General features: G+C 46.3%; 1 protein-coding gene across 1 annotated transcript in view; it reads left to right on the forward strand.

Annotated features, from left to right (window-relative positions):
• The window catches only part of IGDCC3 (immunoglobulin superfamily DCC subclass member 3), a 163,036-nt gene that overhangs the window by 115,301 nt on the left and 24,864 nt on the right, over window positions 1–22,871 (forward strand). The window contains exon 7 of the mRNA XM_067556091.1: window positions 4,785–4,950. Within this exon, the coding sequence (XP_067412192.1) occupies window positions 4,785–4,950 (166 nt within the window). The remainder of the gene's footprint in view (window positions 1–4,784; window positions 4,951–22,871) is intronic.

The following is a 22,871-nucleotide window of genomic DNA, read 5'->3' on the forward strand; positions in this document are numbered from 1 at the left end:
AAGTTTCCATTTTCTTCTGGGATCTTAGCACAGACATTTGACTATCATGTTGTGCCATGCCGCAAGTGAAAGTCTTATGAGAGATTCCTTCAGACTAGAATGTGTCTAAATGCAAAATGGAGGGTGTTTGTGTGGGACGGATGGGAGAAGCGGAGGCATCAGTGGCAGTAAAGAAAATAAATCAAAGCCCTCTCTTTCTCTATCGGCAGTACGATCTATTGTGCTTTATTATGTGTTTGGTGTCATAACAAACTGATGGGCTCTGAATGGCCAGATGCTCACCAGTGTTCTCCACTCCACGCTTCATTTCCTCCTGAAAGCTATGGAGAAAAACAAGATCCCATCTCACGAATGACTGTCCGGCTTGAGAACACATTTTAGAAGGCTCTTTTCTATAATCACCGCCTTGTATCTCCATTCTCCGCTTTCCGAAAGAGATTTTGTTCTTTTGTACAGTAGATTCTACACCCATGCTCTCATGTGAGCCGTTCTGTTGATTTCATTAGCAAGACATGCAGGATCAACCTCCAGGTTAGAATTAATTCACTGACGTGCTGCAGTTATCATGTTTTGTGTTTGAATTTGTGGCATTTGCATTGCCATAGGTGTTTGCCTAAGCTAAGGAGCTCTCAGCATTTACACCCTAAATTCATGCCATAAAAAAGTGTTCAAGGTTTCACCGTGAAAAGATTCCCATTGACTTCACCAGCTGTTGGATCAGCCCCATAGAGAAAGGGACATTTGCAAATTTCAGATCAGGGTTTGGCTTTTGAAACACCCCAGAGTTGGAGACAGTCATCCCCATTTCTCCTCTCCAGTGTCTTGGACGCTTGCTGTGTCAATGTCCGTACAGATTCTCAGCCTTGGTGCTCAGCGAAAGCAGAATTTTAGATTAGCAGTCCATCTCCCATTGTGTGATGGTGCTGTTTCCCCACAACTCGACCTCAAGTGAACTTCTGAAGTTCAGCCTCTGTCCCTATACTAAAGCTCTGGGCCCAATTTTCAAATTCTTGCCCCTTAGGGAGATGTCCAAATCCTGCATTAAAGATGCTCAGGTCAGCATGTAGGTACAGAAAATGGGCATGCACGCGGCTGCTGTAGATCCATAATTCAGATCCTGCCTAGGCATGTAGGTTGTTATAGCTGTTGACCATCTGATGGCTGTTTGGTAGCCTGCATGAAATGAATTTGTGGGTCTCAGTCCAAGTCTCAGTAATGTAGAATCATAGAAATGGAGGGCTGGAAGGAGCCTCAAGAGGTCATCTAGTCCATCCCTCTGTGGTGGGGCAGGACCTAGTATACCTAGACCATTTCTGACAGCTGCTGGTCCACAGTGGTAATAACGCCACAGTTAGCATGACTTGACTCCTGGTTGGCAATCTCAGCAAAGAGACCAAGGCCTGAATGGGCCACAGAGACGGAACTTCCATGTCCCAGCTAGACGCAGTCCCTACATTCAGGCATGTCACTATGGCAGTGTAGGGAAACTTGTCCTATCACTGCCTATGACGCACTGCACCTCTTCCATTGCTAACGAGGCTGGTTATCAGAGGGGCTGCATACCTCCAGCTCCTATTGGCATCTGCTGGAGTTGAGGGTCCTCAGCACTGAGAGAACCAGGCCCAGATGACTTCACGCTCCAGGGCACACACGATACTTAGAACCAAATAACAATGATGGCGGTTTCCTGCTTGGCTTGGTGTGAGTACATGCTGGTGAGACAGGACATTCCCGAGGGGATAGGAGCGGCGTGCCATAGGTCTTCATAACATTGCAATGAAGCATCTCTAGGCACAGCCAAACCTATTAGTGCCTTTCTTTAGACATTTCTGAAGAAGGTATTAAGCTTTATGGCTTTTTGATACATGTGTCACACCTTTAAATAGTCATTAATACTGTACTATCTCTTCCCTGCCTCTCATTATATCCGGGATAATCACAAAAAAACAACAACGAGAGTTCTGTGGCACTTCAAAGACTAACACATTTAATTTTAGCAGGCATACGCTTTCGTGAGGCTCAGCTCACTTCGTCAGATGCAGAGGTAGAAATGAGAAACACAGGATCATCATATACATATACAAGTGCATAGAGGACAATGGGGGAGATGGATGAAAGCCGGGTGCTTGAGGTCTAATGACAGTCATTGGACACAATTGGAGGCATTCGCTGAAAATCTGGCCCTGTATGTATATAATTTGCAATGCTGTAAGGCACTCCTAGGCTTGCAGAGGGTGTTATATAAGCTGGGTAACAGCAGAGATGAGAATTAGTCATTATTATTATTCACGGTGCTCTTATCCAACCACTCCACTGGACCAACCAACAAAGCCAATAGAAATCCAAGATCGTCCCACGAATTTCACCCTGGCTGACACATCTTAGGGAAGCCTGTTTGTGGCCTAGATTTCTGGAAGTCCGGTGGTGTAAATGTGACAAGGAAGGGAGATGTGCACCATTCACAGCAGCGCACCCGAATCTCCAGCTTGGAAAATGCCTGCCCATGCAGTGAGCATATCTTACTAAATAACCTTGCGCTTGTCAATGTCAGCAATCCACTTGGTGACTTTGGGCTATAATTTCATTAGACCAGTGGCTGTTGAATGTTTGTCTTCCTAGGAACTGCTGGAGATTGGATTCGGGTCTTAGCAGCACTATGGAGTCTATTATGGCCTTGCCCTTTGGAGCGTAGCTTCTTGTATAGACTCAGCTATTCAGGCATGCATTTCAAGCGCCGCTTTCTGGATCCCAATATATTGCTGTATTTGGATAAATGATTTCAAGTCTCGTATGAGGTGCTTGGAGCGAGGGGGAGGAGGAATCATTTCCTGTTAAAATCCTGTTAAAAGTAAAACACGTTTGTGACTTGTTGACTCCAGGAATTCTGGGTCCCAGGCTGAAGACTTGGGCATATGGGGACTGCTCTGATCTGTTACTGGGCTAAGAGCTTGCAGCAAATGGAGAATCTGGTGAGGAGAAAATGGTCAGCCAAACTTTTGGTATGTGACTAGGCAAAAACAGGCCGTATGTTGCTGTCAAAATATTTGTAGCATTGTCTAGTGGAGAGTGCCAGGTGGCTGGGCTTCCATTGCAGACCTGCCGCCCACTCTGGGCAAGTCACTTCACCTGTCAGTGCCTCTGTTTCCTCCTTTGTGTATTGGGACGAATGAGATTTACGCGCCTGTGTAAAAGGTTTTGGGATTTCTGGGTGAAGACCCCTGGATAGGAGCATGTATTTGTCTCTGGCTGGCTGTGGCCAGGGTAAAGAAACGAACTCGGCTATTCATTTGGCTTGTTTCCTTGTGTTCCCCTCGTCTGTCTTGACCCACTTGTTGTCTCTTGTGTTATACCTAGATGGGAAGCTCTGTGAAACTAGGACCATCTTTTCTTTATATGATTGTATAATCCCTACCACAGGGAGGCCCTGGGCCGTGATTGGCGCTCTGAGGCATTACTGCAGAGCAAAAAAATAATACTATTAGGAATGGTATTGCTGGAAACCCTCATAATGATTTGTCTCTTTGAGTGAGGTTACCCATGCCTGATGGAGGAAGCTACATACTGCTCCACAGCCAGGCCAATGGATATGAATGTGGCTCCTTTGAACAGCGTTTGCACGGCGACGGGCAAACGCTGTCACCAGGCTCCAGGTTCCGGAATGATCTGTGTAACTGACGAGCTTGGGCTCCAGTTTAGAGAGGGAGAATTGGCCTAATATTTTGCATTGGGCATCTCAAAGATCTTCGGAAACATTAAATGGGCTTTGCGCCATCGCTCTGAGTGCGGCGCTACGGGATTTGTTGTGAAGGTGGGTAAATGGGGTCTCAGAGAGTACTTGCCCAAAGATACATTTTAAGTCAGAGCTGGGAATAGAACCCATGAATCCTGACTCTATGTCCACTACTCTAACCACTAACTACAGTACTTAACATGAAGAACTAAGCTCTGGTATAATTTGCCATTCCTGGCTGTGGGTAGGCTAGGGCGTGGAAGGATGTGAAAGTGGCGTTGGAACGATACCCTCAGAAACGCACTATATTCTGGGGATCACACTTTCAAATGGGACGTCAGAGCTTCTGATCTGGCACCTTTCCCCAGAGCTCATTTCAGATGATGTACACTTCTAAAAGTCAATAGATCACAGTGAGAAAGAAGGAAGGAATACAACACTCCCCAGCATACGATATTAAAAAACGTATCAAGGGAGGTTATTCTGGCCTTTGTATTTCATCTCTCTGTTTGAATCCATTCAGATCAATCAAATTCCTTTCTAATGCGCAGGATTCGTTTTTAAAAAACCTTCATCACATGGGCCTCATACCAGCATATCACTAGCCTAGACCTATGGTACCATTGCTACAAAACCATAGGAAACAGCGTTTTGTGGTTCAGGGTAGCCTCTGTGTAAACAAACGAGCATCCAGGTTGCTTAAAGAGTAGGAGGGGACATTGTGTTTTGAAATGACTAGCCCACCTGGCATCAGTAACCCATCCAGTTACTAAAAATTCCCTCTCCCCAGTTAGCCAGCTCCGCTCTGTTCTTTAGTTGGTTACAGTCATGGCTACAGATGGGCAAGCGCACTCTATAGTTATAGAGACCACACATGCCTGTCACAAACCTGCCACACTGCCTCAGGAGCTGATAATCTGCTGGGGTTTCCCTTTGTCAGCCTTGGCTGCACTCACAAACTAGACTCAGGTTATTTCACACCAACATTGGAACGCGTTTGGTCCCAGAGCAACCTGGCAGTGCTCCTCATGCTTGCCTTTCCTTCCCTTCACAGCCCCTGCAGAGTTTGTGCAGCATCCTCAATCAATTTCCAGACCTGTAGGGACTACTGCGATCTTCACCTGCCTGGCCCAGGGAGAACCTCCCCCTCAGATTACCTGGCTGAAGAATGGACAGCTCCTACAACCTACTGAACACATTAAACTGAAGAACAACAACAGGTAAATGCATTGGCAACAGATTTCAGCCTCGTTGAGTTGGGTGGAGGGACGACAAAAAGGTCAGTGCTGACGTGAAACGTACAGCCAGAGTCTGATATTGCAGTGGTGTAAATCAGGAATAATGCTCTGAATTCAGTAAATGACACTGGTGTAAATTGGAGCAGAATTCTTATGCGTCGGGAATTTCACGAGCCCCTAAAGAATCATTTTTGGAAGCGTGCTGTCTATGTGGATGTATTTCATGTAATTTAGGTACAAACACAGGATCAGTACAGGTCGCAGAGCACATTAATTTCACCCATGCATTACCTTTAGAAAAGAAGACAGGTAAGGCTAATTTGTTATGACAGCATTAACCTCTTCATTTTTGACTGAGATTGTTGAAGCCTCCTTAAGTAATAGTGACTGACAAGGCTTTGCAGCGACTTTAGTTTTCTGGACAGATGCTGACAACCTCTATCCCGTGGACTGGAGCATCCGTTTCTTAAAAGCGTTAGTTAAGTCAGCGAACTTGAGACCGTTCCATTCCTGCTCCTTGATTGCTTTGGAGAGTGAAAGTTGTAGTTCAAAAATGAGGCTAGAGCGGAAGAGTTTGGTCACTTTCAAATGTGCTCTCAGGACAAGGCGACACTTGTAAGGAAAGACTCTCTGCCGTGCCTTACAAGAGGAAGCTGAACCGCCGGCCATTATTAGTAACAACCAGGGCTCCGATGGAGGGAGAGCCGGAAGAAAAACACACTTCTTCCTTTATTTAAATAGAGCAACTCATTATATAGCAAAAGGAGACCAGAAAGATGGTCTTCTCGATAAGTTCTGGCCTGGGTTCAGTTCCTGTCTCTACCACTAAGTCCCTGTGGTAAGTCACTCAATTGCTCTGTTAGTTCCCCATCTTTAAAAAGGGATCATTATATTTTTCATCTTTGTCGTTCAAGCTTTTCAGAGCAGGGACTGTCTCAGCTTCAGTATATGTACAGCTCATCGCACAATACCGCCATCTTTAAAAGTGTGTTCTTTTTAAGGCACACTATAAGAATTGCATCTGCTCCCACTTTGTAGAATTTGCTTCGGGGGGGTTCCCATGTTTACTGCATCTCCGTGATCCCGACATCAGGTTTGCTTGGTTTACGAATGTTTTTTACGAACCGCCAGCCCTGCAAACTCAGTCAGATCTGAGCGCCAAGTTGGGTTCTTTCTGGCTTGCGTGAAATTGCCACAATCAAGATGCTGTCGGCCAACTTTTGCCCTTGGTGACCTCTGTGCAACTCCCTTGTCCTCGGATTCGGGCCTCAACTTTACTTGTGCGATTTTGTTGCCTTCAGGGAGGGGGCACGGGTGTAAGTGAGGGAATCATTTAAAGATGGTGAAGTTGAAAAGGTGGGCCTGCAGTTTGAATGTAGGCTCTGACACAGCACAACACTGTAGCATGTGCTTTAGCCTCCAACATGAGGGCTTCAAGTCAAGCATGTGCCTCAGTGCTTCTTTTAGGTCAGGCCCTTTGTTTAAAATCACACTGATGAGTCTGAAAATACTCCACCCCTATATCTCTGTTGGTTCTGCAGAGCTGATGGGAGAAAAAAGCTGTCATTGAAGTAAGCGGCGATTACTCTGAATACACATGGGGAGCAGCTCTGAAGAGCTCTGAGCAACTCGAAAGCTTGTCTGCTTCACAAACAGAAGTTGGGCCAATAAAATGTATTTTCTCACGGTCGGTTTCCAGAATAGACCCGCACTTTAATCGGTACCTTTTCATCCCTGGTGTGGTCAAATGCCTGTGTAGGCACCCCTGTTTGAGATAATATTGGCTTGGTAGCAGATTTTCACTAAATTTAGGCCTTTCATCTCACCGGGGAACAGTGTTTTCCACAAGTACTAAATAACTGCATTTCCATGCTAAAACGCGGGGATGTTTGGATTGCAGAAATAATATGGTGGGATGCACTTAGTGTGAAAATTACAAGTTGACAACACAGTTTCTATGGAAATAACATGGAGCAACATACAAAGAAATAACAGTAGCTGTGCCATACACCTAAATTATCAGCAGCGCTTTATAGTCCCTGGTGTGATATAACTGTTGCCTGCATTATCTGTATGCGTGAATCCAATTCACACAACATTGGCTGAGAAAAGCCTCTTCCTTCAGTTTTGTCCATCAGGAAAATGTTATGGCGGCATTAGCTTCTACTTCCTGAGAGAACAATGTTTTTGGGTTTCAAAGCTTTATAATAATGAGGCTTTCTAGCATTAGGTTTCTGATTTTTTTGTTTTGAAGCTTCATTAATTGATCACCGGATATGAGCTGGAATAAGGGTAGTGAGATATAGCCACCAAAAGTGGAGTTTTTATCCCAGTCAGGAGTCTTTATAAAACTCCAGGCCACACAGTGGCTTTTCGCACACACACACACACACACACACACACACACACACACACATTCCATGAGTTGTATTGCAGTGCTGGCTGAGATCAGGGCCCCATTGTGCCTGGTGCTATCGAAACTCTGAATAAGAGACAGTCCCTGCCCTGGGAAGCATCCAATCGAAATAGACAAGGATTAGGAGAACGGAAGTACTGTTATCCCCATTTTACAGATCACTGAACTGAGGCACAAAGATTCATATATTCCAAGGCCAAAAGGGAGCACTGCGATCACCTAGTCTGACCTCCTGCATCACACGGGCCAGGGAACATCCCCGAAATAATTCCTTGAGCAGACCTTTCAGAAAAACATCCAATCTGGATTTTAAAAATGTCAGTGATCGAGGAATTAAATTGTTCCAAGGATTAATTATTCTCACCATTAAAAATGTACGCCTTATTTCCGGTCAGAATTTGCCTAGCTTCAATTTCCAGCCACTGGCTTGTGTTCGCCCTTTCCCTGCTAGGTTGAAGAGCCCGTTATCAAATATTTGTTCCTCATGTAACTGCTTACAGACTGTGATCAAGTCACCTCTTAGCCTTCTCTTTGTGAAGTGAAATAGATTGAGCTCCTTGAGTCTGCGAGGCAGATTTTCTAATCCTTAAATTATTCTGGTGGCTCTTCTCTGAACCGTCTGCAATTTCCCAACATTCTCCTTGAATTGTGGGCACCAGAACTGAACCCAGTATTCCAGCAGCAGTCGCCCTAGTGCCCAATACAGTATTACTCCAGATCCCCCTGTTTATGCATCCCAGGATGGCATTAATTCTTTTAGCTGCAGCATCAGGCTGGGAGCTCATGTTCAGCTGATTATCCACCACGACCCCCACCTTTTTTTCCGAGAAACGAAGGGTATGTGTGTGCACTGCCGCTGGAATCGCGTTTGCAGCATGCATAGACAGAACAGAGCTAGGTTTGCTCTGGCTAGTGGGAATAACCCCAACAGTGAAACATGACCAGCACGGACTGTACAAGCCCACCCGGGACTCTGCCTAGCCTCTGAGGCAGCTAGTCCGTCTGCTGCAGCGTCACTGCTCTTCTTGTTTGAGCTGTCTAGACCAGAGCTAGCTTGCAGATGCCTACAGGTGCTGTGGTCACACCTCTCATTGCAGGGTAGACGTACGCTAAAGGTTTTGTCTAGGAGAATGTGTGGCAGAGCCTGGCACCTAATCCAGTTCCTCTTCGGGTCCTAGTCTAGTGCCCTAATCATGAACCCATCCTTCCTCTCACCCTGGGGAAGGTGGTAAGTACCCAAAGCTTGGAGATAGTCAAACCTTTGGAAATACCCACATCTTTTGGAATCAATTTGGCCTACCTGGGCTTGCAATCCTGGGAGTTGGAAGGGACAGGACACAAAGCCACTCATCTGAGACGTGCAATTGCAAGTGGGTTTATGGGACAGCTGATTTGTTGTGGCAAAGGATGACCTGGAGGAAACAAGTTTGTTTTCCTGCAAGGACCTTTTTCAACTTGTCCTTTCTTTCATTCTTGGGTGCATGACGAAGTATTGTAACCTGCTTAGTTCTAGGCAACGTCCGTTTGCAATTAGGCCTTTGGATTTATCAGTCACTTGCACTCAGAAAATATTTGTCCATATAATGAGGGATCTGGAATCTAATGGTAATGAAGCTACTAAACTGCACTATAAGTGTTTTAATTAGATTACCCGGTTTCCTGGGAAATGCATTTGGACTAAAACTCTGCTCAATATAGCTATAAAAGTCTGAATGCCCCCAAAGGGGTTTTTTGAAAAAGAATAGATCATCCCAAAGTCATATTGTGCACTAACTGATTTCCACATGCACCATATGAACAACCACGCTCCTGAAAACGACACAGCTAGAAGTGACGGATAAGTACGCAGAGCGCCAGAAGCAGACTGGAAGAGGGGCTCTGTCAGGGGAATGACATCGGATCATAAAGACATACAGCCTCCATTTGAGCTGTTGTTCTTGTAGACGGCTGCATAACAAAATCAAAGCACAGCATCCAGGAGAACTTCCCAATCAAACCCTCTGGTCCTGCGTCGGGCTCTAGGAAAGGGTCAGCCATTGACAGACTAGGATGTAGAAATGGCCGAAAAGGGGTCTCCCTCATCCTCACCTCCAAAATGATTTATTCGTTCAGCTCCTGGTCCCATGTATCTGAGCCCCCCTCTTCCTATCATCACACTCCCAGGTTGAGGAAAGACCAGCTTGTCTAAATGCTTCCTGTTTTTGCCATCTCTGCTCGCATAGGTATTTTAAAGAAATCTAGGCTCAGGGATTTTCCCCTCTTTGAACTATTCTGTCTGAACAGATCTGTCACCACCTATGCAAGGATTTCATGGTTGTCACTAGCACAGGCTGGAAGGTGGGAATAATTTCTGTGAATATTTCTTCCAGTTCAAAAGCAAATTTGAATTTGTCTGTGTTTCCAGCCCTATTGTTCTCTCCTTCTGCAAACACTTGAGTGCCTGAAGCTTATCATACCTAATATTCATGAATAGCAACTATTCAGTTCCAGTGGCTTAGTATTTGCCGAAAGCAAATGTCAATTGGTAGATTTGGTCCTAAATTATTATTCTGATTAATTAATAATAATGTATTACATATTTCTTGCCTTGTGGTAGCATATCAGGCCACTAATAATTGACCAAAACCTTGTAGTGCTAGATGTAGCACACACAGAAAGAGGATCATTGCCCCAAAGAGCTTCCAATCTAAGTATAAGACTAGAGACAACCGGTGGATGCGACAGCCAGGCAGGGGAGTACAAGGGAACAACGATGATACTGACGAGCATGGAAGCAGTGGTCATAGCACACCAGCTGTCCAGTCAGGGTAAAGTTTTCTGTAGGCACAAAGGCAGAGAAGTCTTAAAGAGGGATTAGAAAGAAGACAACGAAGTGGCTTTGCAGAGGTTTCCTGGGAGCTCCTCTCGTGTAAGGGCCTCACAATACAAAGCAATGCAGCAATTCACTGGCAGTTATTTATTGCACTAGTGACTCCCTGGTACTCAGGGTACTGGATTTTTTAGCTGCCGTAACGAGGATTACAAGATACCTGCCCAGACAGATAGAAGGGGACTTACACATGCTGCTTGGGTGACTATGACACTAGCATTCTACTAGCGTGAGACAAGGTCAACAGAGACTCTTTGAGAGGGTGGCTATTGCGTTGTTCTTTCCACGCCGTTAGGTTTCATTCGCTTTGTGCAGTAGTTGAGCTATGTCCCCCACCAATACTGAGCCCAACAAAATGCCTGGCCAGTCCCCCGCATGCAACAGGGAGAGCCGGAATTGGGCTGGGTGTGAGGAGATATCGCAGAGTTCGATTCCAGCCTTTCATCTGTGCTCTGCCAGCATCCCCAGCAGGCAAGTTTCCTGACAGCCCTCTCAGAGGTGTAGCCTTTCCACACGTGGCTCGGATCCTTTCTCCCAACTGAGCTTGAAAAAAACCCCAGCCAGCCCTGGTAAGGTAGAGCCACCTTGTGCGAAGTCTCTGGCTGCAGTATCAGCCCTGCCTAAGAAATCATCCCTCCTGCTTCCTTGTTGCTACCAGCTGCCACGTGTATTTTGCATATGTTCAGTAGATTGCCCCCACTCTGGACCCTGAGATGTCCTTTAAAGGAGCCGTGTTCAGATCTGTCCGGAACACAGCAGGGAAGGTTAGACAGCATGTGAAAATGAGGCATGTAATCCCAAAAGAGCAGAACTATTTTTGTGTCCAAGGTCACAAGGCACTTACAGTTTCCTTAGGACAGTGTTTTGGGCGAAAAGATGCAGGCATAGACTAAACTAGGATCCTGTACCCATCCTGGGCTGGTGATAAGAGAGGCCACCCAGCTCCTGGGTTCACGTGATTACATGAAAAACTTGGCTCTCATTTTTAAGTAGTATGCTTCTAGCCCTAAGGAGTTTGGAGAAAATCTGGAAAATGCGAGACACAAAAGCAAATAAAACAACCCCAAATTTGTTGTTTTCAAAATCTCATGAGGTGGCCGGGGGGAATTATGGTTTTTGAATGTTAGGGACTGACTATGCTGGATTTTCATTTTCTTGTGGGTGCAGTGCAGGGCAAGGAAACAAGAGATCAGAGTTCTAGTCCCAGCCATTCCACATGATTGCTGTGAGCGTGATAGCGCACTAGAAATGTACAGATAATGTGACCTCGGCCAAACCATTTGAACTCTGTGCCTCAGTCTCCCCATCCCATCTAGAACTGGGATGATAATACTTCACCGAGGTATTTTGTTTCATTAATGTATGTGGAATGCTCTGACTCCCCAGACAGAAGGAACTGCTGTATCAAGGTACAAAGTGCTATTGTCTGCAGGAGACATTTGCTTAAGGAAACGTTCCCCTCTTATTTTTCTTCTCCTTTTTGGAGACTCACAACCTCCCATGTCGAGTCATTTAGTGGCCTAGTCTAGCTCCTGCTGAGGAAAAATTGCCAAACTTCCAGTGACTTCAGAGCCCGTCTGCAGAACAGGGCCAGGAATGGAGCCTGTATCCCAGTCAGGTAGAAGCCACAAATGGGAAGTTATATTCTGAAGACTTTGCAAGGGGCATCCTGCAGTTGAGAAGAGGCCCGTTAGCTCTGGAAGTCCAGATCATCCTGTGTATGGGCTGATTCTGCACAAGGAAAGCAAACTGCAAGCCAGAGAAATTCAAAGTTCCTGCTTTGTTTGTTAACCACAGCAGGCAGCAGCCAAAAGCCTAGCGCCGAGGGCAATGCACTTCAGTAAAGAAGCATTGTATTCACACGGGCTTTGACTTGCTTTCCTGAGATCTCGGGTTAAAAATCTTACCCAATGCACTGGAATTGCAGAACTTTCCTGATAATTATATGTGATTATTCAAATTATAAGCTGGGGAAGGAGGAGGGTGTTCCGAACCTTCTCTCCTCTTGAGGCGAAAGGGTATTTCTCCGTCCATTTGATCCTTCAGGGGAAAAAAAGAATCCGTTTTGGGTTTCAGTTTTGAGCTTATTGCATTCTCTCTTCTCCCTCCCTCCCAACCTAACAAGGAAAAACTAGCCTGGAGCTCTTCCTGACATGGGCCAGTCTCACACCAGATTGATCTCCTAAATCAGGATTAAAAAGGAGTGCAGGGCCGCATTGTTTCGTGGTCTGAATGTAAAACAGAGCAAAGGCTACTTCAGAGGCGGTTTGGGTGGTTTTTCCTGGTAAGGAAGGATACAGTGTTCCACACACCTTTTGATTTTGGAGCCACTTCTTCTCATGGTTCCACTCTCCGAAGTCCTGTTGAAATCAGTCAGACTTTGGAGTAAGGATTGATGGCCGGATGAGGAGCCTGGTCAGACAGAGATGCCCAGAGGGAATAACTGGGCTAATCTGCTGCCTCAGTGAGGGTCCCAAGAGGAGACCTGGGTCCTGGAGCGATGTGTGCATGCGTCCTTAGCTACCAGGTGGTGGCCAAAATAATTGTAAGGGAAGGTTAAGATCGTAAACAATTTTCCAGGCAATTTTGACTCTCTTTATTGTCTTTAAAATCGTTCCATTTTCAATTGCACATTTTCCGTATGCAGTATCCGATTTCAGTGTGTCGGAGACACACGGCATTTGTAACTGGGTTTGGGGAGGTGAAAAATTCTATCCCCCGTGCTAGGTGCAAGCGACTGCTCTTTGGACTAAAACCTCAGCCTGGGCAGAGTTTGGGGGGACGTTTCCCCCTCAAACTGATGATGATGGAGCTGTCTCCTCCTGCTGGGTGAGGGGAGCATGGCAGTGGGGACCGTGGCGCCTCACCCGGGCAGCCCCGGGCAGGTGTTAGCGGTGGGGGCCCTTTAGGAAGGGAGCGGAGGGCCTGGCACCGCCGACAGAGCGGGGGACAGAGCCAGTCGGAGCGCTGCTCCCGGCAGCCCCCCGCCGCTGCCGGGCACGCTCCCCGCATCACTGCCGCTCTGCTGGCTCCTGGAGGTGGCGGCGGCTGCGTCCGCACTGCGGCCCGAGGGTAATGCCAACGACGAGGTGCGATTCCCTGCCGCCGCCATTCTCTCTAGCGGGTCACATCGGGCTGCGGGGGAGCTGCTGCTACCCCTGGGCCCCCCAAATTACGCAGTCAAACTCCGCCTATGAACCTCAGCAGATTGCAACTCATTGTGTCCCTCTGACCTGTGCCTGACAGAGCCAGTTTTTAAAGTGATCGTTGTGCAGGGGGTGGGGCTGTTGGCTACATGACCCAACGGACACAGTCATTCGCTGGCCAAGTGATTTAGAGTCTTTCTGCACAGTAAAATAACCTTTACAAGCTAAGCCCAGGAAATACTTTTTCTATTCCCCCATCTGTAAAATGGGAATTCTAATTCTTTGATGCTCTGAAGAGCGCTTGGTACGTTAACGTTAACGATCATCCCATGCGATGCCCTCTCCGGAGGGGGTGGTTATGAAAATGCCAGCGGTGTGGGAACAAAATATCTGATCAATGTTTAGCAAAAATCAAAGGCAATTCTGGATTGCGGATAATTGTTTATGAAAAATGCATGGCGGCCCAGGCCTAGGGAATTGTGGGATTTTTTCCCATTAAAAGTTATGAATAAAAATCACTTTTCCTAAGAAGTAAGGCTCTTGATGTGCGTGATCCCAGTCTCGGAGCAGGGAGTCAGTGTTTGTGGGAATGACTGTCCATCTAACCAGCTCATTGGAATTTGTTTCATCTGACAAACCCGGGTTTACATTCTGCTCTTGGATCCACACAGCAGATTTCAGCTCCGGTTTACTCCCCCTGCATCTGCAGATTCCAGTGGGAGATGCAGAACATACATGGAGCCAGATCATCAGCTGGCATACATTGGTGCAGCTTCATGGACGTAAATGGAGCTATGCCCTTTGCACCAGCTAAGGATCTGTCCCACTCTACCCTGCTCTGTGGACACACATTTGCCGATGTTGTCTACAGAGCAATTTCAGTTGACCATGACTAACAGCACGTTCTATTGCAGTTTACAATGACCAAAGCGAGACTGCTTCTTAAATAGTTACAAACCTACAGGCTGGCATGATTTCTCCAAAGGTGGAAGGGGGATATAACATGTTGCTGGCAAATCCCAACACTTTTGTAAGCCATGCAATCTGCAGGAAAACATCTCGCTCCAATGGCAAACTGATGGTTATGCTGGACGGTAGATGTGAGCTTGTGCGCTTTTCAAAATCATGCCTTTCAGGTTGGTAGATTGAAATGTACCGGGAAAGGACGAGGCACAAAATAATAACAAAATTATCACTCTGAAAAGTTTATTGCTTTTCATCATTTGACCCAATCGGTGTTCAGTAGGTTCCGGGGGGTGGGCTGTAATTTTCAGGCTAGAAATAAATCATGTTACGGGGTTTAAGTAGCTAGGCTGCAATTTCCAGAACAGCACGTAACAAAGGCCAAACTCTACAGAGGAGGCAGGCTCGAAATATTGATTTTTCAGGAAGATTTTATTTACAAAATGGTAATTAAGGGGTTTCAATTATTTCACCGAAAAAAGGCTTCGGTACAACTCAGAGCTCAGGTGGTTTTGCTTTCTCAGCGACCTTAGCTTACGAACTATCTCCTTTTTAACTCGGTTGCCTTTATGTGTTGAGTTCCTGTCGGTATCCCTTGAATGGCTTATTACAAGAGTGCTTTGTGTTAAACACTTATCAGAGAAAATAATATATTGTAAATAAACTTAGAGAAAATTTTGTTATTCTTTGTGCTTAATTCCAGTGCATATACTGGATATGATTCGAATAGACGTCAGTCCCCATCCACCGGCTATTGTGTACGTGGTATTGTCAGCTTTTCGGTATCAAACGCAAGCAAGCTACCTATTGCTGTTGCTGAGTGTGATTGCCCCTTGCAGGGTAGTGAAATAGTTCAGTGGTTTGTTAGGAAAACAAACAGGGGTTGATGGTTCCAGCAAGATCCTACTGAAGTGACTGAACTATGTGCACCAACTGTAGGAACAATCAGGCCGACATGTTTCACATCTAGAGGGCAATTGGAGATCTTCACTAATTACAGGGAGAGAGGGCTGCATGCTAAAGTATATTTCAGTTCCCGGAAGCATGAAAAATAAGAAAGAACAAGATGGTGGAGGATCTAGTTGGTGAGCAGCTGCTCCTCACTGAAAAATAATGTGCGGGTTTGATTTTGTTTTGGAGAAATAGCTAAAGCCTGCTCAGTAACTTAATTGCCACTGCAGTATGGGAGGCAGAATCCCTAAAACAGAGTACAAAGCCAACAGTGGGGCATCATCATAATTCAGGCTTCTCCCCATTGAGCCGGGATCATGCATTAGGATCAGGTGGCTGTATCCCACAAGATGGATTTGCAGCAATTGTAGGGCAACTGACATTGATGAGCCTTGCTCTTTCCCATCTCATGTGCCTCTATGATTATTTTTCTGCTCCTGTAATTTTTCTCAGTGGTCTGTTCCATCTAGCTGGCGTTTTAATAACCTGCTGATTCAGTGTTGTAAGGCACTCTCATGTTTGTTGTGTATGGAAGACAATACATTTCTACAGGAGTCCCTTGTACAATTCTGAGTAGCCTCCCATTCCTCCTTTTATATCTCAAACCTCCCACCCAGCAACACACACACAACCAACAAGCACACACACAAACAAACATAAGAACATAAGAACTGCCATACTGAATCAAGCCATGGTCCATCTTGCCCAGTGTCCTGTCTCCAACAGTTGCCCCTATCAGAGCTTCAGGGAAATGTACAGAACAGGTCAATTATGGAATGATCCACCCCTGTCTTCCACACCCACCTTCTGGTAGTCACAGGTTTAGGGTTGCCCTGGGTATGGGGTTGTCTCCTTGACTATCTTGGCTAATGACCATTGATGGACCTAATCTCCATGAATTTTTCCAGTTCTTTTCTGAATCCAGTTATACTTTTGGTCATCACAGTATCCCATGGCAATGAGTTCCACAGGTTGTTATGGGTGTTGTGTGAAAAAATACTTCCTCTTGTTTGTATTAAACCTGTGGCCATCAAACCATGTATTCAAGAAAAACCTGTCATTAGCTATTGTCTACAAGTTAGAGCAGGGAACCAGGAATCTGGAAGCCCAGTGCCGAGTTTTCTGCTGGCATAAGAAGACACAGCCCCACAGAAGTGAATGGAATTGCACTTTCTGACATCAGCAGTGAACTTGGCCCGTGAGTTCTGTTCCCAGCTCTGACACCAACTTTGGACAAGTCACTTAAACTCGCTGTGACAAACTTTCTCTATCTGTAAAATGCAGATAATGATGCAAACTTACCTGTGTAAATTGCTTTGAGATAAGTGCCAGGTGGTGTTAGAGATGGCTCTTAATTGCAACACTAGGGCTAAGTGAAACCTCTGCATACATTGGGAAGGCTCTGATCCCAAAAAGCTTTATAGCCCCGGCCCTTCTCTGTAAGAAGGACCTGAACTGAAACCAAAGATCCAAGAGCCTTGAACTCTGGGAAGTTTGGCTTTGGGTTGGGAGTTAGATCTGAACCGGCAGCTTGGACGCCCCTAATTGTTATTATTATTTATTATTATTATTAATAATTTATTTTATTACATATCCACAACAGTACATTCCTAAAGGGCAGTGTGTGTACCATGAATGTGTGTGTGTTGCATATGTCTGTATACTTTGTGTGCTCATGCAACTGTGTGTATGCTTGTGAGAGAAAATACATTCAAAGTGAAAGTTAGACTGCTGGTGTGCTGAGACCACTGTCTATCCTGCTGGCCAGCATTGACTTGGTTCCTTGTAGTCCCGTGTATCCATCTATTGTTTCTTATCTTAGGCTGTAGGCTCTTTGAATCAAGGACTGTCTTTTTGTTCTGTGTTTGTACAGCCCCTAGCACATGTGCTAACCGCGAACAGGGAGGTTCCAGGCTTCCTCACCCCAGTGCACAACCACATGAGGGTCAGGCAGAATCTGGGTCTAAATTTGTAAGACGTTCAGACACCATGGTTGAGCACAGGCCAGCTAGATCTGCAGCCTCTCTATCAGTGTGTGCAGGAGCAACAAGCATATCTATCTACAAGCCCATTTTTATTGCACCGATCCCTGTGCTCTCTGGACACCACTCTTGTCCTCCATCTTACCCCATAGTTTTGGAGTCATTGTGGTAGGTCTGAGCCAGGCTACAATTGCAGGATTTAAACCAGATCCTGGCCGGCCAGAAGGAGTGTTACATAAAGCCCTGCTAAACATAAATTAATAGATTTTAAAGCCAGAAGAGACCCTTCTGAGTATCTAGTTTCCCTTCCTGCACAACACAGGCCATAGAATTTCACCTAGTGGTTCCTGCATCAAGTCCGTAGCTTCTAGTTGAGCTGGAGCCGATTGACTCATAGAGTCTGAATTTAGGAAGACATGCAATTCTGATTTCAAGACTCCACCTCATCCCTGGGCAAGTTGCTCCCCTAATTACCCTCCCTCTGGAAATTGTGCCAATCTGAATGCGTCTCACGTCCAAATTTGGGACACTTTTGAAACGATACCACCAAGCACCTTTCCCGGCAGAGACGTCTTTCTAACAGTGCTGGCACGTGGCTGTGAGACAGTTATTCGTCTATACAGTCTGATACAAGACAAACCGTAACAAATACAGCCATCCTGGCCATAGCATGCTGTAGGCAATCTTTGTGAACGGCCGATTGCCGTGCATCTGAATGCAGGCTGGCACATTCCTGCCACCAACAAAACTGAAAACGCTCCCACAACCAGTCACGCTCTCATCTCCGCGTTAATTACATCCCATTTTCTCCCGATCAGGGGTAAACCTCTTTTCTTGCGTTCCAAATAGGCCCCTCTTTTTCTTTGTGCTGCTGAATCAGTGAAGAGGTTTCCTGCACTTCTCATCCCTTTTTCGGAGGAGCCTTTGGAAAAGCTGAGCTCTGGTCATTGGCCTACACCTCTGACCTGAGTGAGATCAGTCATCTTGATTGCCTGCGAACGGAGAGACAGCTTGTGAATACGCTGCTTTTTGAACGGCTGAGGCCTCCTGGTTTCCACCCTCCCACCCCACTTCAGATTGGCGTGGTGTGAATTGACAACAGCCCTGCTCCCCACTTCTATCAATGCCTGTCAAAAATTTGATTGAGCTCTTCGCTCACTGAGCATCTTTAGTGGCCGGCAGAAAGCATTCTGGCATCTCGTATTCGTCTGGTGCATGAATGTTGCCGTCAGTCTGGGAGTAGCAGGAAAGTTTTCAAAGAGCAGATGTCCCAAACGTGACAGATTTTCTGTTCACAGGGAGAAATAAAGGGCACTTGCATATTTCAGGCATTGCAAGCCAGAGACACTCTTCTGCTGTGTGTGTGTCGGGGGGGGGGGGGGGGGGGGGGGGGTACGTGGCAACAAGGCATTTTGCTTTTGTTTGAGCTTCTTTAAAAAAAAGAAAAAAAACAACTTTGGGAAACAGGGCCAGATTCTGCAGCAAATGACACTTTCAGCGGCCCCAGTGATTGTGGTGGGGTTTCCCATTGGGCAAAAGCAGCCAGAATTTGTCCCGTGAATATTTAAGAGGCAAACTGAATTTTACAAAGGCCTCTTCAGGGGGCTGATCCTGGTGTTTTGAGGAATTTTCATATGACTTGCTGCCATGTAGTGCGCTTAGAGCTTAGTCATGATAGAGATTCACACGTTGTCGGTGCTTCTCTTGCGGATATACAGGGGAACTGACAGTCCATTTGTGGTATCTGCAGGTCAGAATGTGTTTGTTTTTTTCTCTCTGCGTGTGTGAGTGAGAGAGAGCGAACCTTATTTCGAGGTTACTAGTTCCTTCTATTTTGTACCTTATGGAAGGCGTAGCATTTTTTCCTAGGGTAAGCCTTCTGCCTGCTTCTCTGCACTCAATTTCCACACCTCACTAAAGTTTTTAGGTATTGCTGAACGTTTAATAATTGTATCGCCCCGTTGTCTGTGAAAACATTCAAAGTAACACAATATCCGTGGCCTCTGTTATTCATATGACTATCCTTGGCCCCTGTCATCTACCACGCGCAAGCTCACACACATAAACCTCCATGGAAGTAAAGTTTTACAAAGTCTCTAAGACAGAGGTTTCAGCGAAGTTCGCAGAATCTCCTTTCTTCAGACATGCTCTAGGAGTGTTATCTGCTGGTGTAAAATCTCACAAGCTGTGCCTCAGTCCGGGAGGTTAGTTAGTTAATATGGCAGAACACAGTGATATCAGGGTCCTATTGGTAAAGCATGTGAGGCCTGTGAAATATCACAGGATATGCCCAGCCCAGATCCTGATCATTTAGCATCCCCCGAGACCTCTAGGACTGGAAGTTCTGGCATCTGGACGCATGGTTTGGTTTAAAGTGGCAGCTAATCACCTCACACTTTGCCCCTTAAAATGCTCTCTGACAATACAGGAGAAAGGGTCGGCGGTTGCTATTAGGTCGGGTAGACCACGGTTATATCGCAGCAGTAGCGTTGCCTGCCCTTTTACTCTTCTAACATTCCACTAATATAATCTGCTAGCGGACGTGTTGAGGCAAGCATCTTTCTAATATTGAAACAGCCAGAGGCAGATCCAGTTTTAATGGAGATAATATAATTTCATCTGGACTGACAACATGATGCTGGCTGGAGAGTAAGCTATTTTCAATTGGGGGAAGGTAGATCTGGGTCAAATTCAAGGCTCTGGTCCTATTTATATAAGGACCTCCATGGGCTGCCTCAGAGAGGTAGCTTTCCATTCATGACCCACCAGGACAGCTGCGCTTACCAAGAATATTGAATCTATTGGTGCCCGGCATGAACTTTTGGTAGAAGATGGTAGAGGTGGAGGCAGAGAGTTCTTGGAGGATTGTGGGTCTCTCTGCTGGAGATGATCACAAGTCTTACTCTGTTGCTATGCAAAACCCACCTTCCTATGCAAAAGCCTTCCTGGAATGACAGGCGTTAAAGAACAAATTAATATGGAAAACACCTCTAGGGAACAAGTTCCTAAACCTAGCCATGATGATGAACAGGGACCATTATGTGATTCAGATGTTATGTGATTCTTAATCCTGAATGCTGCACATAGGTACTAGAGAGATGGGTGCATTGTAAAACCTTTGAGAGCTAGATCATGAACACTGGGGTAAATCAAATAACCCCTCCAAGCCAGCATTGAGGAGTGTTGGCAGACCATTCTTGGGCCAGCCTGCCACAGCGTGTGCCGTACCAGTTCTGTGGCTAGAGGCAGACATCAAGCCAGCACTTTTCACCAGCACTAAAGTGAAAAGAAAGAACGTTTTGAATTTCAAATGCAATCTGTGATTATTTTTACTGTACCGCTCAGATTCCGCTCGGAGAACTGCTGTTGCTCAGCTTCCATTATATTGCTGTTCTCCTGTGACACATTCGAGACTGCCAGCGTTTGACTTCTGCAGCAACGAATTTCACCAGGAAAGACCAATAAGCCACCTGCTCTAGCGTTCACAGCCTGTTTAGCACTACGGCAGGCGGCCACAGAGTGGACTTGAGTTGGATGCAGTGCTCTGATCCCTTAGACAGAACTGGCCCTCGTATTAAGAGTTGTAACTATGATCTTGGCTTGAGTCTCATCTGACCTTTTGGGGCCATTGCCTTCTTGGCTGAGTGTGCATCTTAGGCTCTGGAATCTCTTGCCCCCAGAGATCAGCAGCTGCACAAGCCCTGCCATTTCTAGGTTCTGATGCTCGAATCCTCTTTCCCCCAGTAATGCAACGGCAGAAAGACCAACTCACGTTCTTCTGGAAGACAACCCCCAAGTGTGGGTCCTCTCAGGGCAGCTGAGGAGTTGAGGGAGAGGTGGAGAGTCTTGATCTTTTTCTGTGTGTGAGACTCTCATTTAGGTGTCTGACGCCTAGACACGGCGGAGGTTGGCGAATTAGATCTGAACTGAAGGCTCTTTCACCATCTGGTGCCAAGGCATAAATTAGAAACTGGCTGATTGCAGGTCCTGGGATTAGGTCAGCACCTTCCCCGCCGGTGCCATGTGCCATCACCAGCATGCTGCAGGGGAGTGCTAGGTTTTTGTTCTCAGAAGGCTGTGAACAGGTCGGAGAGCAGGGAATGAAGTACAGCTCTGGTTGAATAGGGGACAGTTCCTAACGTCTTCAGAGGAGCTCTCAGGGAAGACATCCGAACCATGGACCATCTACTGAACCACTGCCCTCTAAGATCCTTCTCTGGTGGGGCAGCCTTGATTCATGCCATGTCACAGGAAGCCACAGAGTGGATGACAGATTTGGACGTTGACCTTTAGTTCTGTGTTGCAAGTGGCCATATGAAAAAAGAAGGCTGTAGAGTCTGCTCCATCAATTTGAGCAGCTCGCCCAAGAATGAAACGAAAGGACATGTTGAAATAGTCCTTGCAGGAAAACAAACCATTGACTTGTTTTTTCCAGTTCATCCTCTCCCACAGCAATCAGCCAAGCCGTAAACCCACTTGCAGTTGCACTTCTCAGATCAATGGCTTTGGAAACTCCCTCAGGTGTGTCCCGTCCCTTCCATCTCCCAGGAGTGCAAGCCCAGGTAGGCCAAACTGACTCCAAAGGTTTGAGTATCTCCAAGCACTGGGTACTTAGCACCTTCCTCGAGTAGAGAGGAAGGATGATCTTGTGGGTAAGGCGCTGGACTAGGCAGAGATGACCCATGCCTGCCAACAGTGGGCGGGGCAGAGTGAGTGCACCCGCCTTCAGCAGTGTTACTGAGCATGCTCAATCCTTCTGAGCATGCTCAGTAAAAGCCAAGCAACAAATTAAGGGGGTGGGGGGGACGTGACCCTGCATCCTTCCCCCCCAACGTGTCGCCTCTGGTACTAGGACACAAAGAAGAACTGGATTCAGGGCCAGGCTCGGTCACAGATCCTCTTGGGCACAACCCTTTTAGGGTATGAGAATAAAACTGCCAAACTACTGGGAAAACGTCTGTGGAAACACTTCCTGCCCTTCCCCAGGGATGAATCAAGTGGAAGGTGTAATATACACGACCCTGCACCAGTGAGCTGTGCATGGGGCCCCGGCACTGCTCCCTTCCCAACCAAGACTTCCCACTGCCCTGCACTGTCCCTCGTCCTACATTTAAAATGTATACTAAACCCAGCTATAAGTCAACAGCAGCAAAATGCTTTGCATTGTTCCTGTGCCGCTTTGTCTGTAATCAGGAAGATCTGCGCAGGCCCCTGCTTCAGAGGCCCCGAACCTGGCTGTTCCTAGGTACACAGATGCCCAGCGAATTCATGAGAATAATCCCAATATTGACGCTGCCGACGGAAGCGGCATTCCTGCTCCTTTCTCACATCTTCTGTTTTATGCAAAGCTGCAAATACAGCTTTTGAATTGCATAATCCTGCCTTTCCGCCATCTGTCCTCATGGAAATCATCTCTTGTTGACACAGTTTAGCCACACATTGGGGCTTCTTTCCTCCCCTTCCTTTTTCATTTAATCAGCTATATTGAGCCTATGGCTATGAAGAGAGCTTACGGTTTGATTCACTGAAATCACCATATCATCTGAAACCATCACATTTCATATTCCATTTACCAT

This window comes from Emydura macquarii, unplaced genomic scaffold, assembly GCF_026122565.2.
Source record: "Emydura macquarii macquarii isolate MOO-44397 ecotype Brisbane River unplaced genomic scaffold, CSIRO-AGI_Emac_v2 contig_1644, whole genome shotgun sequence".
NCBI classification, from domain to species: domain Eukaryota; kingdom Metazoa; phylum Chordata; order Testudines; family Chelidae; genus Emydura; species Emydura macquarii.